Raw genomic sequence first — 22,091 nt, 5'->3', positions numbered from 1 at the left:
TGTTTTAGTTGGCACAAGATGTGATGAATCTTGGCTTCACTGAAGTCAACAGAAGACTTCACTGGGTCAAGATATCATACAGTTGTGAACAGCTGTTTAAATTACAACTGGCCTCCTTCACAGTAGTAGCTTTTTCCATACCATTTTGTGTTCTTTCCACAACAAACTATAGCAAACAGTTTCAAGTTAAATTCCATGTTAAAAATAAAGAAACTACAAAAACCACAAATCCAGTCTTTATTTTATTAAAACAAGACTTGTTCTGCTGAAGGAATGAATAAATTCATAACTGCAAAACATAAACAAGGAACAAAACCTTTGCTTCTGGGCATGCTCAAACCTATGCTACTACAAAGTTTTCTAGAAAAGATTATCAGGAATGCTGTAATTCATAGCAGATAAAAATTCTGGGATTTCAATTGCATTAGCAAGTGAGACACGTTTTACTTTTCTTATCTGTTCCCAAGACCTGAACAGTTGAAAGACTGTTCCATTTCCAGAATAAGTACGAATTCAAATTACTCCATTCTCAGGCAGAGTTACTCTAGGTGAAAGTGAAAGGAAGGCAGCTAAAGAAATCAAGAAGCATTATGCCACTCAGTGAAGCAAGCAGACTCCCAAGCACAGGAGCACACACAGCAGCTTGTCCCCTGCACTTCAAAGCAGGACACCATCCACTTCTGTTACCTGTCACTGATCTACTTCCAAACAGAATATCCTGCCCTGTAATTTAGCTCTTCACAACATAAAAAAAAAATCGAAACGCACGACTAAGGAAAAACATGAATGCAATAAATCTGAAATTAAATGAGCTGAAAATACAAAGAATATCCAGCAACAGCACTGGACAAGTTTGTAGTATCACTGTATTCTTACAAACTCACGTTGTGTCAAATGACCACAGACAGCAGAGAGACAAGCAGATAAAAAATTACAGCATCAAGCAAGAGTATTGTAAAATACATTATCAATCACAAGAACACCAAAACCACAAAACCACATATTCTTATTTGGGCACAAATTTAGCATGAAATTTAAACAGAACTTCAGATTAAGTCATAGTCTCAGTATAAATACAACTAAATACCTAATTTTATCTGAGTCCCAGAGAGGAGCACTTTCATACTACAATTACAAGAATACTGGATGCAAAGATGTCAGAAAGAACTAGAAAGAAAAAAAAGCCTATCAGAAAAGGAACTGACAAACTGCCAGGTGCAAGTGCCAGACATGTAAAGTTTGGGGGATTTGCTAGTCTGCTGAGGTAGTATCTGGCACAGCATGAGTCTGGGTCACACTCAAGGTTCACAATAACAAGTGAATAACAAAAACCAAGCTGTTTAGAATGAGATTGTTTTAAAAGGTTGAATTAATAATTTGTGGGGGGAGAGATTTTTTTAAAACTATGAACTGTGTGAAAAACATAAGTATGAACTTGCAGAAGGTCAAAATACTTATGCATAGAAGAAATGACAACATTTTTCTCAACTATTATAAAAAGCATCTAACTGCTTCCAATTAGATCCAAAAAGCATGACTTTATTTCTCCTTAGTCCAATTATCTTTTCCTGCCTCTCTAGATTAAGACATGCAAACATACCCACAAACATCTTTGTCCACTAATGTTAAAACACAAATTAAAAAAAATCCCACCCCATCCGAATCCAAGCAGCCCTCCCATCGATTTCAGGGATAAAGTATTTCAGCTCTCAAATTTTCTATTGCTGTAGACATCATAATCATGTTTTGAAGTTTCAGCCATGCTGCTAATGAAACAACATGCTGTTCACTAACGACAGCAGAATCTGTATTATTTATCTAATAGGAAAGTGATTAACTAATCCCTCAAGACCCCAGAAAATTTCTCTTTTCTCCTTTATGCATACGGTATTTTGAGTGTTTCTGCATTTTTTTTTTGTTTTGCACTTATCTTCATCAATTCTTTTTCCAAAGCAGTTTTTACATTTACTTCTCTTATCACAATCTCCACTCTTTTTCCTAGTAGTCATTGAGCATGCACAGAAGAGGTTTCTAAACAGTCAGAAGTGAGGCATAGAATAACATCCAAGAATACAGTAAATCTTATTTTGACACCGTCAACCACAGAAATGTTTCCAGACTTGTACCCCGTCTGATTTTTTAAAAAATTGTTACATTTCATACTTGTTCTTTTTTTCCTCTTTTTTTTTTTAAAAGGAAAATATATAGCTACTCACACTTTTATTTAAATATAATACATTTTTCCTTTTAAAAATCTCACCCTGATGAGGGGGTCTATTATTTACAAACAACAACAGCAAAAAGACATTACAGGCTACAAATATTAGTCATTCTATAGTCAAGATATTTTTATTACTCAAGGTTTCAAGGAAAAATTGTGTGCTGGAGAAACATAAGCTTACAATGAATGAGTATAGAGAACGTATTTTTGGCTGTAAACAAATATTCACTAGTGATCTTGAAGTACAATGTGCATTAAATCTTATTCACACAAAACAATTCATGCTCTTCATGTGTACAATATTGTGAAAAATAAGATGGAAGAAGTTAGATAGGAAAACAGTCTTGTATCATAAAAATATGTTAGAATGGGACCTATAGAGTTAATTTAAAGCTTTGCTTTAAAACAAACTTTATTTAAAAATCTTCTTTTGCTTTATCTAAAAATTAGCCTTTCTATAAAATCCATTCATTTAAAACTTTGCTTTAAAAAAATCAGTTTTATATTAGACAAAATATTAAATTATACAGGCACAATTAGTTAAGAGGGCTATAAGAACTCATATTATAACCCTTCATTTTCCAGTGACTTGCAATACAGTCTATAAGATTCTGTGTCTACTGACAACTGTAGGAAAATTCACCCATAGAAATCAGCTTTTATTTCAAAAAAAAAAAATTTAAAAATAACATCAAAACATTGTTAGACCATATTTGACTTGCAAAGGAACTTGGTTTCCAGCTGGCTTAAGTACATGCACATCTTTTATTTATCCAGGGAAATATGCACATACGTTAAAAAAAAAATCCCCAAAATATTTTTTGAACAAGTGGTTTATGATGACAGCTTTTCTATTTCCTTCAGATACTGTATATTAAAATAATACATTTCAAAGTCCACCTTTATCTCAATCCAATCCAGTGACCCTTGAGACTTCAGAAAAGGAATCAAGAAAGATTTTGTTTTTTCAGGTGAAAATGCACAGATGTTATGTTCAATGGCAAAAAGAGCAGGGTCTGGTCTTTTCTATATTTTTTTTGTGTGCTGAAGATGTATGCTACAACTATAGAATTTACAGAGACCTTTAAAGTAAGATAGATTATATAATAAACCAAATTGCAGATTTACAATCCAGAGTCCCTGTTGTGCTGATGCTCAACTATATACTTAAATTAACATAAACAAACAAGTAATCTTGGATTTTAAAGCCTAGAAACATCTGCAAGCTTATGTCTCCTAAACAGATTAAGTAAGCTGTCATCATATAACTATTAAACAAACAAAAAACCCACAAATGAAAAAATTAAACCAAATAATTAAAAAAAGTCTTTTTTGCCATTAAATAATAGTACTTAGAGCATCAGTGGCCAAACTCGAGTCACTATGGAATATAATTTTAACTCAACTAAATATTTTAAACAGATATATAAATATCTGTTTCAACAGGTATTTGAACTCTAGTATATTTAGATCGATGTTGCTTTAGGCTTATTTAAATATTTTACTGAAAGTTTAAAAAGAAAATTTCAACTATAGTACATAAAACTATAACCAACAGTATACTGAATTAAAATAAAAGAAACCATAGAAACTCAAATTTAAGGTTGACATTCTAGAACAACTCACTGCTATTTGTTTGTATTACAACTTCTCCATCCACCCACTAAGGAATGTGAAATTGTCCGACAGATGTAATCAATAAGCTATTTAAAAAACAAACAAACAAACAATAAAAACCAACCCAAACCCTAAGCCTATATTTGCTTTGGAACTTGATATTTCACTTTAGCCACCACCATTTGAACAGTGCCCTAGAGAGACAAATTTCCTTACCAGCATGGTCCATTATTGCTTGAAGATAGCCCACAGTGACTTTTTGTCCAAAATGACTACTTTGGACGTGGTTTCAGGAAAAAAAAAAGTCAATATAAAAACATGTACAATTATATTTCATTTCAAGAAAAGACTGAATTGATCTGAATTGTATCATACTGTATTAATTTTAATGCCACTCCATAGGCATGTATTATGTGCTGAAGGTGTGCATATACACAAACACAAAATACATAGACAGAATTCAGCCCAGATTAATATATCTTCATTTAATTTCTAGCACAACAATCGAGTCTTTTTTTGCACTTTAGAGTTATGTGGAAAAATAAGAATAGGCACAATTAATTAATACAGCTTCTAATTTACCTTATTATAGTGCACTATTACGCACTGATAATACCATAAAAACAATATGATACTATTCAAGCTCATTTTTCTAATGTACAGGTGAAGTCTAGTAACTAGGATTCTAAGTGCTTTTTAACTCAAATGCACAACTTCTGCAGCTTACCAATAGAACAGTGCAATACACTATGTTCCCATATTCCAGGAACAAGAGCTGAGTTTACAGTTGTATTTGTTTCACATTAGACTGGCTTTGCACTTTCTGCAGCTCTAGCACTTCAACTGCTTTGTCTATGACTTTTTGTTCCCTTTCCTTTTCCTCAATCTTTTTCCAGGTGCTGGCTATAAAAACAAAAGTTCTTTTGGTAGCTAGCTCTCACCTGGTAGAATGAGGCAGTTTCGAAGTAAAGGTACACCAGCAGTTTTTCTAGAGGGTCGGTTCACAGCACTAGGGTGACCCCGATCTCCACTTACTTCCCAGTTACCGACTTTGGAAGAAGTTCGCTCTGGCTTCTTGGGAAAAGATTCCGATGTGACTTTCTGCCTCTTTTTAGGAATCTCTGTGACAACTGTTGAGCTCAGAAAGGTCCTTTTTGGTTTCCTCCTCACCTTTAATTTTTTAGCATCAGGCTTTTCTTTCTTAAGGTGCTTTCCCACTGTATTTTTCCTTGTCTGGCACCTATGGATGGAGAAAGCAGAAGCTTTCTGGGCATGAGGATGAAGTTTCCTTCTCATCCCCTCTTTTTGCTGTTTTTTAGTTCTGGAAGTTTGCTTGCATGTGGTTACTCTGTTTCCTCTCCTCCCAACAGTACATCTGACAGACATAGATCCTGCAGCCTTTCTGGAAAAAACTGGTTCTTTATTAGTGCCTTCTTTTCTCTTCCACATTGCCTTTGGATTCTCTCTCTCTAACCGCTCACTACTCCTGATGGAGGTCAGAGGAGTTTTGTTACCTCTACTGTTAAATGGAGTTAATTTACTATCTCCTTCTACCACAGACTGGTGAGAGTTCAAAGGTGAAATGATCAGATGTTTCAAAGAGTTCTCTGAGTGGCCAGATCCCAGACAATCTGTTCTTTCTGTGGAAACAGAAGATCCATCTGCCTTTTGACTTGAAGCTGTATCGTTCCCTTTACCTGGATCTGGCAGGAAAGATGCTGAAGACGAACTACAGAAGTCTGACCAATTAAATGACTTTGACAGTGTGCTTTCTCTCTGTGCATCAGCTAGTTTCCTCATATTTGCATCAAAGCTGAGACTTCTGAAAAGCTGTCGAACGTGGGAGGGCTTTTTGGCCTTTTCTCCAACTGTACTCTTTGGAGGCGTTTTCAGAATTCGATTTGTCAGTGGGTCATAATACTTAAAAGAACACTGTTTGTATTTATACCTTACAAAGTCCTTGCTATCTGTGGAGTTACGATTTTTCCTCATTTTGGGAGTATCTATAGGTTTACCTTTACATTGTTTAATCTCTGGGCACGAAAGAACATATACCACTGTCTTGGGCTGTACGGGACTCATAATCTTGCTGTAGGACTCAGGCAGTTTAAGGGCACATAGTCTAGTTTTCATGTTTGGAGTTTTTTCATTCTCTGGCCACACAATGCTTGCTTTCTGATCAGCTGGATCAGATTCCCTTCTAGATATTTTTCTTTTTGCTACAGGGTAGTTCAACAGACTTGTTTGGGTTCCATGGCTGACTTTAACCACTTGGCACCTTGAAGCCAGGCGCCATGTCCTTTTCCTAGGCATTTTAAGAGTGTGTGGGTTGCATAGTGTATCTGAAGCTAAAGATGGGTTATCAAAATCAAAGCCACCACTTAAAGCATTATTAAATTCTGGCAACGCTTTAACTGATGCACTTTCTCTTCTATTACCCTCGATAATATTGTTCTTTTTATCATCCTTCTGCTTTTTTTTCTTCATTCTCTTCCCTGTACAGTTGGCTGAGGATTCACTGTCAAAGTAGCAGCGAAAACGACCTTCCCTGAAATCACGCACAAGTTCTTCAATTTTTATATCATCTTCATACATTATTTGAGACCAAGTCTTTCCCACAAAAGAAGGAGGCACATGTGGCAGAGCTGGAAGAACTGGTTCTTCAGTAGGAACTACAACATCCTGTTTTACTGCTTCTACTTTCTCTATTGACTCACTTTTTAAAACAGAAGAGAGCTGCGTTCCATAGTCTTTATCTTGCAAACTTATCTGGACCTCTTTTAGGAATTCTATACCTTTTATAGCTGCCTTAGGTAAATCTGTTCCTGCCTGAAGAGGTGCATCACAGTCAAAACTCATTTCAGAACCCTCTAAATGAGTATCATCCAGAAGCGATGAAAAAGTTAAACAGGGATTATTCTCCTCTTTGAAATAAATTTCTTCAGATGTAGTTCCATGGCAGTATTTCAAAATAACATCTTCAATAGTGTCATCCACTGAGCTTTCATCACCTCTGTTCGTCTTCACGTTTTTGCATCTTGCTAGTTGTGGGGAAGTCCCAAGATCTAGGACGCTGCTGATACCCACAGTATCCCTGAGATGGACATCAGACGCCAAAGTTTCATCCTGAGTTCGTAAACCATCTCGTTTTGAGAGAGATTGACCTGAGGTAATATGTAAAGAATTGCTGTGGCTGCACATAGGATGAGAAACTGAAGGGCATTTTGGGTGAACCAGTGTCGGAGCAGGATTCAAGCATGTATTCAATAACACATCACTATTGCATACCTCCACTCCTGTTTTATCACATCCACTATGTGGAATCAGATTTGATGCTGCCAAACTCGTATCATTTTTTCCTGTTTTAGGATTACCAGAAGAATTATGGATTAAAGAACTGACATAAAAACGCTGAGGTATAGTGCTCACAGCTGTAAACTGGCCTTCATAGCTATGATTTGCAATTGGAGCATCTTTCAGGGTATCCCATTTCTCATTGCTACAACTGCCCATAGACTGCTGGGATATTCTTGTAACATGTTCCTGCCGTCTTTCTACTTTCTGAATAAATGTTTGTGTTACGGAAGTTTTCTTTGTGGTCTCACGAGACAGGCATGAAGCAGAAGAGCTTATTTCACCAGTGGGCTCCAGGTCTTTGCTGGAAATCTCCTGTCTTTCTTGGTTCCTCTTTTTCTCCAACTCTCCTGGGGACAGGCAAGGAATCCTAGCAGCCTCTGGAGTGACGGGGAGTGGCATGTCATCATAGCTTGGTCTAAAGGGGAGGGGAAGAAACCAACTTGTATAGATACTGTAAATATGCTTAAGATTTTTCAAACAATAGTATTTTTTAGAAAAAAAAAAAAAGAGTAATTACCTAGAATGCATCACACTTAATGAACAAACTCAAGTTACCATCTCTGCTACTTTTTTATAGAGATATTTCATTTTAAAAAATTGTGGAGTGTTCCCGCCTCCTCTCCACCACGCTAAAGATAACAATTCAGGCATTAGTCAGTTACCCTCCTCATGCAACCATCTATTAAGAATGGTCAAATATACATTACAATCATTTTATAAATACAGCAAAGCAAGAAAAAGTAAAAATATTTCCTTTTTTGAAGTTGTGAGCTTAAGAGGTTATTTCACTGGTAAAACTATCCCTAATTGATACTGAGCTTTTGTAGAGAAATGGAACATTACAGTATGGCACAGTATAAAAATAGTATTGAGTATAAATGCTCCTTTCCCTATAAAGCATGGCTGCTTGATAGGAACTCTGCACATGTTGCCAAGGAATTCCATACTTACCATTTCTCACAGACATACTACAACTTCTGACTTACTTCTATAAGAAGTCAAGTTATGACTGTTCAGCCACACTGTGACAGCAGCAGATTTTTATATATTCTGCAACTGGCAGTTCTGTCTTTAGCACTGCCTCAAATACCATGTTTATGTTTTGCAGAATTAACAGAACAGGTACAGGTTATTTCTCATATGCAACACAGGAAACCACAAGGCTTCAATGTGCAACAGCTGGGCAAATCCAATGAAAATAATTTTTAAAAAAATTAAAGAGAGAATGTCATGTTTCAATTGAAAGTTATAACCAGACCTTGCAAGACCCAAAGGGATGCTTACTTTAATACATGGCAGACAGCCATGCATCTCTTACGGTGCATTCATCTGCTAACAGAAGTATTGTGAATAAATTTTATTTTATTGGAGAACTTTTATGCCACATCTGGTGATATTAATGTGCCCTCTGCAGAAATTAACAAGAAAGTTGTTTAGCAGTGGACCAAGCAACAAGAAGCCTTTGATGCCTGCAAAAATGTTTTGATTGAGCATGCACAATTATACACTCCTAGGTGAGTATATCCTTTAGAATTAGAAGTAACAAATCTAGGCAAGATTTGTCTAGACAAGATATAGTCTTATTGAGACAAAATATAGTCTTGTGGGGGTTGCAGCAGATGACTGGGCTGAAAAATCAGAAAGGACCTGTAGGATTTTGATCCAAGGCATTACAAGGCTGCGCTACACATTTTACCCAGATGGAAAAACAAATGTTAGCTGTAGTTTGGGCACTACAAGAAACTGAAAGAATCACAGGCCAGGACAGTGTGACTGTACACATACCCATACACATTCATGGGTAGGTTACTGGTGATTCCATTAGGGCCCATGCAGGGGTAGTTCAGGCAGACACACATTGGAAAAGGAAACATTATTTACAGCAACTATTTCTACCAGGAAAACCACATGTAACCACTCCACATGCCACTCTTCTAGGAACTGTATCACTTAATCATATACCCACACTAGGGGGAAACTCTTCCCTTTGGAGATATCCCTACATCTCCTGTGAACAAGGCTCCCCCTTATGACGAGTTAATAAAAGAGCACAAAAAAGATCCCTGGTTTACCGAGGGAAGTGCAACATGTACAGCGACTGGACAATGACAGTGGAGAGCAGTTGCATATGCTCCACTACCAGGAATTATGTTATGCCAAGTAGGTGTACAGACATCTAGTCAATGGGCTGAATTGATTGCAGCATCTCTTGCTACCCCGAAGGGAAGGCACATTATTTATATACTGACAGTTGGGTTGTGTACGCAAGTCTCACAATGTGGTCACCCCGCTGGGCCCAAGAAGATTGGCATATACAAATATCTACCCCCCCATATAGGGTATCTATGGCAACAACTTTGGCAATATGTACAAAGATATCCTTTAAAAGTAAGGCACATCTCAGCTCATCAAAAACTAATTCACTCGAGAGACAAAATAACAGTGCACTAGATAGTATGACTTTGCTGAAGTACATGCTAAAGCTACGTACGCACGTATAGCTTGTGGACATCCTATACTGCACATGCATGCAACATTGCTCACAATCAAACCCCTTTGCCATTACATGTTTATAAAATGTGCACATAATTGTACTACTTGTATGCAGCCACATTTAAGAACATTACATATATTTCCATGGGAAAAGACAAAACACTGCCAATGGGGTTTGAATACCTGGCAGGTTGATTATATGGGCCCCTTACCTCTGTTGAGGGGGGGCAATAGGTATTCACTGCTGTGGAGAGAGTGTCAGGACTTTTTTTGCTAAACCCACAAAATATGCTAAACAACGTAACAAAACTGAAGCACTAGAACAACTCATTCATCAATATGGGATTCCTAACCAAATACAAAGTGACCAACGACACACTTCAGTGGAAATACGTCCAGGATTTGGCTCAAGGCCTAGGGATAGATTGGATATTCCATACTGCCTACCATCTCCAAGCTAATGGCTTGATTGAAAGAATGAACGGGATGCTGAAGGAACAACTGAAAAAACTAACTAACTGAAAAAACTACTAAAACTTGACAACATTGGCATTCACATCTTACTAAAGCAATTGTTTTTGTTAAACAGTTGGAATATTTGTAATCAAACACCCTATGATCATATTGTAACACCTCCAGTACAAAATATAGTGAGGACTGAAATTCTTCCAGATGGTATCTCTCCCAAAATATTAACTACGGGGGAAATGGAATTGTTCACACTGTTGGATTGCGTGGTGGGACCTCAACCTATTAGTCTAGAAGTGAAGATTCATATAACAACCCCTGAGAATTCTTTATGGTTTTGTACTCCAACTCCTCCTCTTATTTGACATCCTTTGTTGATATAGGATTCTCAAGTTCTTGTATTGCAGGTATCTTTGATGAATACCTGTGCCTTATCTAGAGGAGATAGCATTGGAATGGTATTACTGGTGTCGCAAACATTGAATTGAAGTTCAATCAGAAAAAGCACAAGCCATAGTTCTCCAATCTGTTTGGGCACTTACCCCATATCAGGTTATCAAACCCAGAGCAATATTAGCTGAAGGAGCTTGAGCAACAGCGTGTTACTGGAAGGAGATGACATTCCTGTTTTCCTTCCCTATCACAGGTAGCCCTGTACTACAAGTACATACTCTGGATACTTTTCTGCAAGATTAACATGTAAGTACCTAGATTTGGTTAGCCTCTACTATAACTCATCTACCTTTTATATTAAGGGAAGATTAACTGCTGCAGATCTTTTGACAATGCGTTCCATTGGTGTGCCAACCCCAGCAGCTGAATTACAGGATTATATTATGCTAAGTGATTTTGATATTAATGTTTCTCATTGCTATTTTTTCCTCCTTCAACACCATAAACGCTGCTGCTTCGGTTTTGAAGGCATGCATTGATTCAACGTAACTGATGAATCAGCCAGTGTAGAGGATGACATTCAACATCTTTAGGACTTAATGCATCAAATGAAACAATCTACTGACGGTTCCTGGCTGGCTGAGTGGTTTAATTCCCTGACAGGATGAATAGGACACTTCATTCAAAGTGTTATTGTAGAGATATGTTTATTCTTTTTTCTATATGTGTTTACTACGTACCTTTATGAATTACCCTGCCCTACACCCCTCAAGCCCAAATGGACATGTCCAGCTTTGCCAGCACCAGCAGAAGTGGTCCCTTGAGCAAGGGGGTAGAATGTGGGAAAATAACAGAAAATTGGTGAGGAAGATTGCAAACATGCTCAAGTGACTTGCAGCTGGTGTCAAAAACCACAAATATCATACTAATTGTTTAGTCCTGTGCACTTGACAAGTAGAACATCTGTGTTTAGATAACACAGGCCTGTGATAGACTCAGAGGCACCCTATCAAACATGCTTGAGATTCCTGCCATGCTATGGGAAAGATTAAAGCAGAGTGGTAAACTACACCTGCCTGAATCCCTGATATCCAGGCGAAAACAGCAGGTTTGGCAACTCTCTAGCAAGGACTGAGCTCTGTGGAGTCTGTGTTCCTGTTTGTGTCTGTGTTTAGATAACACAGGCCTGTGATAGACTCAGAGGCACCCTATCAAACATGCTTGAGATTCCTGCCATGCTATGGGAAAGATTAAAGCAGAGTGGTAAACTACACCTGCCTGAATCCCTGATATCCAGGCGAAAACAGCAGGTTTGGCAACTCTCTAGCAAGGACTGAGCTCTGTGGAGTCTGTGTTCCTGTTTGTGTGCCTCTGCCTGGGTGCTGCTTTGGAGATCCTCCTGTTTGCAAGGTAACTAAAATAAATTTACTCTTTGCATTTCGTCCGTGGTTTTGTGGTTGTTCCTGCATCCTCCCTGTGTCAACTCACACAGTGACTTTTTTTTCAGTCATTTTTCAGAAAAGGATTGCAACATAAACCTATTCACACTTGCTTTTCTTTCTCCAAACTCTATGTAGATTTGGGATTATTCTTCCTCCTCCTTCCAAATTCACCCAGACTTTGTACATTATTTTTCTCATTCCATTCCTTCTTCCAGCATCTTAAAGGAATGTGAGTGGCTTGTTTTATCTAATTAGTAGGTTTTGTTCGCCAAATAATCTTGTATTAGCAACACCTCAAGAGAGGGCTTTTTTTCATTTGGGTGTTGCCTTAAAGCGAGTCCTGCATTTTCTTCACGGCAAAAAAATGTGGACATTCTTAAGCTAGAAGGATTAAAATTATTTAAAATGGAAGGATTAATTTATGTATTTGTAGTGATATGTATGTGTCCTTGTCCCATTTGTCATAGAAATGTCTATTAATTTTTTCTGTCACATCCTGATAATATCAATATGACTGCCTTCACACAAAATACCACAAAATACCCTTCTGCTTGTTTGTTATAGCTACAGCAGAGTTGCATATCATGATACTGTACTGGTTTCAGAGCAGGATTTTTGTGTGCCTTGCAGAACATAACAAATGAGGAATGAGATTTAACTGAGATTTAATTTTAACCATTCCATAACTCTATGAATAGATTTCCCTTCGTCTACAGAGAAAAACTTACACACTGACCCTCTTACCATACCTAAACATGCACAAGATAATTAAACAGAACACTTTTCAAAGCTTGAACATTAATGACTTGGCCAATTCAAGTAATTCATGCAAGCATTAACTGAATGTGTGTACTCCAAGGATAATGAAAAACAAACATATAAATATTCACATGACATTATCCAAAAACAATAAACCAAAATTATGAACTCTTTCAAAAAAATACCACAAAATACACTGCTAAATATATATAAAGCCCAGAATTAAGAATTTTTATATATAAATATAAATAAGGGTCAAATTATAAGAATTTGTAAATGCATGTCAGAGTGTACAGTCTGCCATTATACCCACTGACCCATGTACTCCTCCTTTTTTCAGGTCTTCACATTTAATTGCTATCAATACTGTTGTATCAAATCCTTAAGTAGCAAAACAAAGTTTAAAAGCACACAGACAACACAAAAGCAATATACTTGGACAGTGTTTATATAAATACACTCCTTTCTAAATTGTCTTCAAAGTGAAAGTTTCCCTCCAACAGAGAAAATTTACTGCTCAGCAGTCGAACAGAAATAAGAACTGATAATACATGCATTCTACCAACACATATTTAAAAAAAAGAAAAAAGACAGCTGTATTATACCTGTTGTCATGGTATCTGTGGGGATGATGCTGCAAAACATCTTGCAGGAAACGCTCCATCAAGCTACTGGTACCCATACGATTCCTACAGTAAGTGGTAAAATGTCTGTGCTGGGAGCTGAAAACATGCTGGTGAAAGATAAAACAAATGACTAGTGTAATACTACTGTTAACACACCGGCCTGTTCCTAAAAATTACTTCCCAGATTAAACATTACACTGTTGCTATAAAAATGTTTAAATCAAAAGAAAAATCTTCAGCTTTTTCTACATTAAGGCTTTGATTCAATGAGATTTTTAAGCATGTCTCAAATAATACCAAAATGTATTGAAACATCCTTCTGAGCTGGAACCTGATTTAGCAGCTCTGCCAGCTGCTCACAAACCTCTTGTAACTAGTACAAATACTCTAAATAATCTATGAATGACTATTAAAATATTTTTGAACTTTATATGAATAAACATCCTTTAATTCTCTCAAATTAAGGAGAAATTAAATAAGGACAGAAGATTAAATAGATTTAGACTTTCTAATTTAAAAAGTCTAAAAAACAGAAGACTGAAGAAGAGAGTTAAAGAACAGAAAAGAGTTGATCAAATGTCTTCAGCCTTGATATCAAGCACATTATCCCTAATATTTTACAATATATACAGATCTCAAGATTGAAGCCACAGAAATAAACGCAATGAATGCAATGCACAGCAGCATCCCACTTCAGAAAAGCAGATTGCAGTAGCTATGCCACTCTACTAGCATCTTTTTAACAAGTAACAGATAAGAAAGGTATCTTCTTCTCAGGGCGTACATTGTGCAACTCACAAATTGATTATTTTTCATTCAGTACTGGTTCTTCAGCGTAGAGAGTGGTATTTTGTAAGCTGATAAAACCTTTGGGTAGTCCCTGCTATCTGTTGCTGAATTACACAGAAGCCTTCTCACCTGTTCCAGATTACTGTAGTGTACATGGCAACAGTTGCAGTATCCTTGTCTACTTTGCACAGTGGATACTCCAGGCTGAGGATGTTCTTGCCTTCTTGTGTGTAAACTGAAAGAATATTACCAAGACATTTCAGTAAGAAAATGAGAAATGTTGTGTTGTTTAATTCATGTTCTTAATACGGAAATTCTAAACATCCATCTTACTACAGCGCTGGAACAAACTTGCAAGATAAAAGTTTCTATTTCAGAACTGTAATGGCAAGTAGGACTACCCATTTTAAGGTAATCCCAAGCAATTTTCATTCAAGAAAATTTTTCTTAAATGCAGAACAAAGGATAACAGGTTGAAGGCACAGCAATCACAAATGCTAATTTCAGTTGGCTGAAATCTGAAGAGAACTGTCTCTCCAGAAAAAGACAGTCATCTTTTTAGTATTTTGAAATTTAAAAAAAAAAAAAAAGAAAAAAAAAAGATCAAAGACAAAGAAATCTTGAAACCCACATATTAGTTTTGGGCACTACAAGGTGCCATCCCCCCATTTTTGAATCCCATGTGGGTAGAAGTTAAAAAGCACCTCCATTACACACTTAGTCTATATTGCATCACTGTCATCCGTTACACAAGATAACAGGTAAGGCTGAAAAACAGATTCTTCCTGTCTTACTTTGCGTAAGCAGTAAGCTAGATGCCAGTTAAATCATCACTTACCTGCTATTGCTGTCCTGTTGTAGAGCATCTTCAACACCATGTCTTTCAAGTCCTATGGAAAAAGCAAAACAAAACACAATATCAAAGAGATGAAACAGAGTTTTACCTGCAAGTAGTTACTTCTCTCACATTGCATTTGTCAAAACTATTATTTTAAAGGGAGATAAAAAGTTTAGTAAGTTCAAGAAAGCATGTAGAGAGGGATCCTTTTGTCCTCAAAGTTCCTCTAAGAGCTTAATAACATAAGCTTTTCTCTTTCATGGTTGAGAGGGAATTTCTCTGCTGATTTGTCTGGAATCAAGACTATGCAATCTACATTTATACTGCTACATCGTGACCACTGAGATAAAATGCAGCAATGTAGAACGTCTTAAACAGCTCATTACAGGACAAGGAAATTACATCTAAATGGAAACTCTGTGGATGATTCAGAAGTCACTTCTTCCATCTGAGTTCCATAATGAAATATAGGAAATCAAAGTACATGATTGAAACTACAAGATGAACTAATGCTTCTATTGTTAATTATTACATTAAAAAAAGAATAACTGCAACAAAAACAGCTACTTTAAATTTCTCACCTTGTGCTGAAGAAGCAGAAGCTTCATCAGATGGTTTGATTCTGTCAAACATCTGTAAATAAAAAATAAAAAACCTAAGAATAAACAATAACACAGAAAACCCACAGTAAAACCCATCCTCAAGCTGATCCTTCTGTCCAAGCTCCAAGCTGTTCAGACGCACTATATTGTTTCATCTAAGTCAAGTCTTGATCTATAGCTGAAGCTGCATTGTAAAAATAAATTTCTGCTTTACTAGGTTTCCCCCAAGTCCTGGTTTCAGCTGGGAAGAAGTTTCCTTTCACAGCAATCACTAGAAAGAAAGCTATGTCAATAATACCTATAGGTTTTAGTTGTTGCTAAGTGATATTTACGCTATTCAAGGACTTCTTTCAGCTTGTCATATAAGTACAGACAGAACAATAGAATGGCCAATGAAATATTCCATACCATAGACTTTAGGCTCAGTATCTAAACAGGTGGTCAGCTGCGGGGTGGGAATCCGCTATCCACTGTGCAGGATGGTGCCAAATCATCAAGTGGTGAGAGTGACCCGTGTCATCATTATTATTGTTATTTTTCCTTTTCTGTTATTGTTTCTATTAAACTGTCTTTATTTCAACCCAGGAGGGTTTTCACTCTTTCCCCAAACCCTTTGGGGCACTGTGGGGGGGTGGTGAGCAGCTCCAAGTATCTAGTTGCTGGCTGGGGTTAAAACACAACACCCTAGTATTATATTTAGCAATGCATAGTGGCTTTGATAAAAGGAGCTAATTTCTGATCAAATTAATGAAATTAAATACTATACTTACAAATACAGCTTAGACTCTGTTAGGTTATTAAGCAATAACCTTGTCAAATTCATTTAATTACTGAATTTCCTCAGTTGCCTTTACAATAAAGATGATACAAGACCTAGGTCACACAAAATAATTATCCAGGCTGGAAAAGTAATGCTTATTGCTCAAAAGACCTGCAAGCCAATATCAAGTCCCACAATTTTTAATTAAAATTTGACTGCAGCAAGATGCAGTTACATGCTTAGGGTGCCCAAACACAAGGACTTCTGAGTTTCACACAGTCCTTTTTCATTATGGAATGCAAGCATAAAATCAGCTTTTTAGTACAAACCTTAAAGTCATCAACCTTCTTCATCCACCAAAGCTGATTCCAGATTATGTCGAACAGGAGGCCATTTGCAGTGCAGGACACATATCTTTTCTCATCCCACCTGGCAACAATGAAGTTAAAGAGCCTTTTAAAACAAAGTTAATAATGCATGTTTTCCATGCCTTAAGGCATGTAAATTTTTCTGTGCCACTTTCCAAACACATCAGTCAATATAATGAATAAATCTCTTTCTGAAGTCTGCAGTACAGTCTTCTTTTTTATTATGGAAGTTTTTTTGACAGTCTTTCCTACGTATATGTTAACCATTCCTTCCTTCCTTCTTCCTCATAGTCCCTATGTATTAAATATTGTTGTTTTGGATGCTAGCACTCATGAAATTAAGTATACTTCTACAGTAACAGAAAATAAATTCCTCAACATTAACCGAATTGAAATGAATCTATTTTGAGCATAATTCATGAACCTGCTCAGAAAAACAGTGTTTTACTTTGTTTATGTTACATAAACTAATTAGATATTGCAATAATACATTAACTGGAAATTTTGCAGTAGGTTGGATGTTCAAAGCATTTTATAAATTTATAAATTATAACCATCATATACTCAATTAAGTATTATCATTAGCATTGCAGACAGGAAAACAGAAAAGCCACAGTAATTTGCACAATCACTATCAACAACATCAGAGTCAAAGTACCACATCATGTCTCAAAACTCAGGATTTAGCAATTCTTAGATCTGCTTGGGACCTACCATTTATGTAGTTGTGGGATAACAAACTTTAAAGTTTCAAATCAATCACTTTTTATCCTTTATAAACTGTTTTTACAAGAATCATTCCTTCTGGTTTCCTTCCCATTTTCATATATGTAGAAAAGATACCCCTATATGAGGCTACATACCATCAGGCTTGACAGATGTGTGGTTTGTTTTTAGTTTTCTTTAACTTGTTTTGGTCTTTCCCTGACTATACACTACTCATTATAAAATAGCAGAGCTGTTACAGCAGTCAGGGTCAGAAACAGTACCTTATTATCTCAACTAAGAAAAAAAAAAAAAAAAAAACCAAAACAAAATGAAAAAAACCCCAACCACCCAACCAAAACACCAGGTTTGATCTCCTTCCCATAGTGTACAAATTCATGTAATAATATTAAAACAAAACAACACAAAACCCAGCTGTACTTATAATCCTTCTCATCAAGCAATTGAGAAAAGATTTCTTGATAGATAACTGATTTCAGTCACCCTATTCAGTGTCCTATATTCAGCTGGGATCAAAAAGACAGTAAATGAAAAACTGACAAGACTATCTTTCATGAATGATGCTTTGCGGAAAATACCTTGTTCCACATGCTTGAAGTCAACTTACTGATTTTTTTTAAAGGGGCATGTGTGTGTATATAGAATATTTTAATTTTTTTTCTAAGATAAAGCTACAAATGTGGAGCATAGTAAGAGTGTAGTGACCACAGAGGAGCCTACCCCATTGACAGTGCGGTCAGACAGTCAGCAGGGGACACCACAACCATTCATTCCCATCAACTGCCCCAAAACTAGATTTACAGCACCTCAATATACAAATATCTAGCTTCACCTCAGAGGCACCAAGCAGTGGCAACTGCAATATGTTGGAGGATAACTACTACTGCAGTTCATTACTTCCTTATTTGAAGGAGTAATTTCCATGGTGATGCTCTACTGAGAGTTCACTCATCTACAAGCACAATTCTGTAAGTTACACCTCTAAGTTGAGACACAGACTCATGCACATTTAAACTGAGCTAGGAGTGCAGCTAGGAGCGCAGTAACTTCAAACAGCAGACGACTAAGAAAATAACTACAACAAATTACTCCAGTCTGCATCTCCTTGTCAACTTTCTACAGTTTGAGGAAATTCAACAGAGCAGATTTTGTCACTGGAAGAAGGGAAGGTTAGGTAAAAATTGTAAAAGCCTGGCTATCACTTAATAACTGACAGAAAAACATCAGAGGAAGATCTTTCAGAAATACTTATGCACAAAGCTGACGAGAGGAAAACCTATTATCCATGTCTCGGTGTTTCATGAGAACACTAGTGCACAGGAAAAAGAAAAAAAATCTGAACTCAAATTATAAACAGCTTGTTTACCATCTGAAGTCAAGCTCAAATCACAGGCTAGTAATGTAGAGGAAACCTGTTATGTAGATATGTTATTTATGTTGCCAAAATCTGGACAGCCTAACTGCAATTCTAACTCTATCAAAACAGAAACTAGAGACAAAAATTCACAAAAGACATTTCAGATGTCCACACAAAGCCTGCAACACCCTAGCTTCATTACTTCCAACTGTAAATATCTTAAGCTGTTGGATTGAAAAATAAATTATACCTGTAAAAGCTTTAGTGTAAATATTTTACCACTGAAAAATCCTGTAAATTGTAACAAGTGTAAAAACAACTGGCCATATACAAAAATGGTAAATTTCTAACTGGGCTACACTGGCTGTCTCTAACAACAATACTTCTTTTTGGTTTTATTGAATTCCTCTGTGTACAACAGCCAGAGGACGAAAAGCCTCAACCATAGAATGGTTTGGGTTGGAACGGACCTTAAAGACCATCAAGTTCCAACCCCCCTGCCATGAGCAGGGACACCTCCCACTACATCAGGTTGCTCAAAGCCCCATCCAACCTGGTTTTGAACACCTCCAGGGATGGGGCATCCACAACCCCCCCAGGCAACCTGTTCCAGTGTCTCACCACCCTCACAGTCAAGAATTTCTTCCTAATATCTAATCTAGATCTCCCCTCTTTCAGTTCAAAACCATTACCCCTCATCCTATCGCTACACTCCCTCCCCATCTCTCCTGTAGGCCCCCTTTAGGTACTGGAAGGCTGCTATAAGGTCTCCCTGGAGCCTTTTCTTCTGTTCCCCTTGTTCCCCTTTCTGGGGAACAACCCCAACTCTCTCAGCCTGTCTTCATAGGAGAGGTGCTCCAGCCCTCTGATCATCTTTGTGGCCCTCCTCTGGACCCGTTCCAACAGGTCCATGTCTTTCCTGTGCTGAGGACTCCAGAACTAGATGGAGGACTCCAGGTGGGCTCTTACCACAGCAGAGTAGAAGGAAAAACATTATCTCCCTCAACCTGCTGGCCACACTTCTTTCGATGCAGCCCAGAATGCTAGGCTGAAAGCGTGCATTGCCAGCTCACGTTAAGCTTCTCATCCACCAACACCCCCCAAGTCTTTCTCCTCAGGGCTACTCTCAACCCATTCTCTGCCCAACCTGTATCTGTGTTTGGGACTGCCCAATCCCATCTACCAAGAGAAATCTATGAAGAGGCAACTAAAAGGCATGAAATGTACATGTTAAAAAAAAAAAAAAACAAACAGTGGCACATTCCAATAATATATAAAAGCATCAAAGAAAAAACCCTCCACAGTGTGTCACTCTTGCACTGCAACAGGTAAAACATAAATAAAAAGGAACAATGAGGCCAATCAAAACAGCTCCTCCAAAACCACCTCAACAAAAACCTCCGCTGCCTCTTCCCCTGAGAAGGTCTGTGCTGGGTAGACCAGAGGGAAAACAAGGGGAAAACTCTCGCTTAAACAAAGTTAGCTGTCTTCCAACAGCGTTAGCACAGATAGGGAGGTAGCAACTTATTTCAGGAACTGCTTTTGCCCCACCGCCAGCCAGCACCAGCTCGGGCTTCCAGCCGAGTCCCGTCCCCGCTGCGTGTCCGCTGTCCCTTCCTCGCCCCGTCTCACGGCGCCGCCGCCACTGCCGCCCGGAGCGGAGCCGCAGGCGGCTCCTAAGTCCCGGCGGGTAGCCGAGAAGGGTAAAAGCCCCGCTGTGTTGTGAGGGGGGTCCGCCACGCACAGTCCGAGGCGCCCACTCCCGCCGCGGGGGCTGCCGGCCGCTGAGGGGGCTGAGGGGCGCACCCACGCACGTTAACACGCGCGCGCGCAGGCGGCTGGCTGAGTGGCGCGCGGACCCCGCCCCTAACGGCCCCTCCCGCTCCCAGCCGGTCCCTTTGTCCTGCACGGCGGCGCGCATCCCCCCCGCTCCCGCCGCCCGGCTCCCTCCCCGGTACTGTCTCACCTCCATCACTTCTCCGTGAGCTCTTCCGTGCCAGGCCGGGGTCAAGGGACGCCATCCTCGGCTTCCTCCTCCGGGTCGGGGCGGTGTGGGTGGAGCGGAGGGCTGTGCTGTGGGAGGGGAGGGAAGGGGAGGGGGCTGCAGTTTCCCGCCCAGGCCTGAGGGGCCGTCCCGCCGCTCTCTAGCCGCCTTCGGGCTCACCCTTCGCGCCTGTGCCAGCTCGGGGTCCTGCGCACCCCTGCGTGGCCGTGTCCGTGCTCCCGGTGGCCTCGGCCCTGTGAAGGGTGGCAGATGTCGCTGGTGGTGGCTGCCACAGTAACGCGTGGAGCTGCCGGGCTCCGCCATTTGGGCGCGGGCAGTTCTCTCCCGTGGGTGCGCTAACGCAGCGTGAAGGGACCCCGGAAAGCCGCGGTTTCTGCGGCCAAGGTGCTGGAAACCTGCTCTAGCAAACCGGGGTTTTGTGTCTTTTTGTCAGCTCCACTCGGGATTTTTCTGTTCCGAGAGGTAGCGTCATCGATAAGTTTCATTTCAACTACTGGGATAGTTATTTTCTCCCTCAAAGCACATAATTTCAAATGATTGAGAGCAGGCTTGTACTTTTTTCATTTTCTATCATTAAAAATACCTTGCTTTTAATAGTGTACCTTGTTTAGATTTTATCAGAAAGTGAAAGGTCTTAGTTTGACTTACTGATTGAGTTAATGTTGGACTGGCTTTTTCTCAGAGTTTATCACCTTAGTTCAGATTCTCTTTTGTTTTCAATCATAGAGTTTTTTTTAACGTTTATCTAATCTCCCGTCCGTGGGAAACCAGCGATTGCATATTTCTCTTGTGCTGAAGCAGCAGGATTTTTTAAGCAATATGGGCAGACACAAAGATAATCAACACCCTTGTGTGTGAAGACAGGTGCAGATACAGGCTTGGACTGTGCGGTGGGAGAAGAAAAAAAACCTTGAATGCACCATAATACTGAAAATTTAAACCAAGGCTGCTGTAAAAAGACACTGGTGTGTGATTATGAAACCGTAGCTTAGAAACGTCCACCCACGCTGAGCAAGTAATTGAACACAAATCTCAAATGGAAGAACAGCAGGAGAAGGGTTTTCTTTAGGAGGGGACTACCTTAATTGCCACTGAATTCTTTTGATATGTGCATAGATACAAATATGTTTTTATTGCTGAAAAATATGTACTTGGTACAGAACTAAAGTTGTCTCATATAATACAGAACATGGCAAAAATGGAACTCATTAAAAAAAAAAAAAGAACAGAGGAGAATACAACTTCTTAGTTTAGTTATGTATAGTATAAC

General features: G+C 38.5%; 1 protein-coding gene across 3 annotated transcripts; it reads right to left on the bottom strand.

Annotated features, from left to right (window-relative positions):
• Nucleotides 1-229: 229 nt before the first annotated feature.
• ZDBF2 (zinc finger, DBF-type containing 2) lies at nucleotides 230-20,833 on the bottom strand. 3 transcript variants are annotated; one of them, XM_014954659.1, is made up of 8 exons: nucleotides 20,783-20,833; nucleotides 16,695-16,794; nucleotides 15,585-15,636; nucleotides 15,004-15,055; nucleotides 14,295-14,400; nucleotides 13,356-13,483; nucleotides 4,780-7,610; nucleotides 230-4,110 (listed from the first exon to the last, which is right to left on the bottom strand). In XM_014954659.1, exons 2-8 carry the CDS (start codon nucleotides 16,716-16,718, stop codon nucleotides 4,067-4,069), a joined length of 3,237 nt encoding a protein of 1,078 aa, XP_014810145.1. In that variant the 5' UTR covers nucleotides 16,719-16,794; nucleotides 20,783-20,833; the 3' UTR covers nucleotides 230-4,066. The 3 variants fall into 3 exon arrangements, with proteins under 3 accessions (XP_014810145.1, XP_014810146.1, XP_014810147.1); XM_014954660.1 differs by lacking the exon at nucleotides 20,783-20,833 and adding an exon at nucleotides 17,597-17,668; XM_014954661.1 differs by having other exon boundaries at nucleotides 230-7,610.
• Nucleotides 20,834-22,091: the final 1,258 nt, after the last annotated feature.

Source organism: Calidris pugnax, unplaced genomic scaffold, assembly GCF_001431845.1.
Source record: "Calidris pugnax isolate Ruff unplaced genomic scaffold, ASM143184v1 scaffold103, whole genome shotgun sequence".
Taxonomy (NCBI): Eukaryota; Metazoa; Chordata; class Aves; order Charadriiformes; family Scolopacidae; genus Calidris; species Calidris pugnax.
Note: the sequence above shows the minus strand (reverse complement) of the source record. Positions and strands in the feature narration are given on the sequence as shown.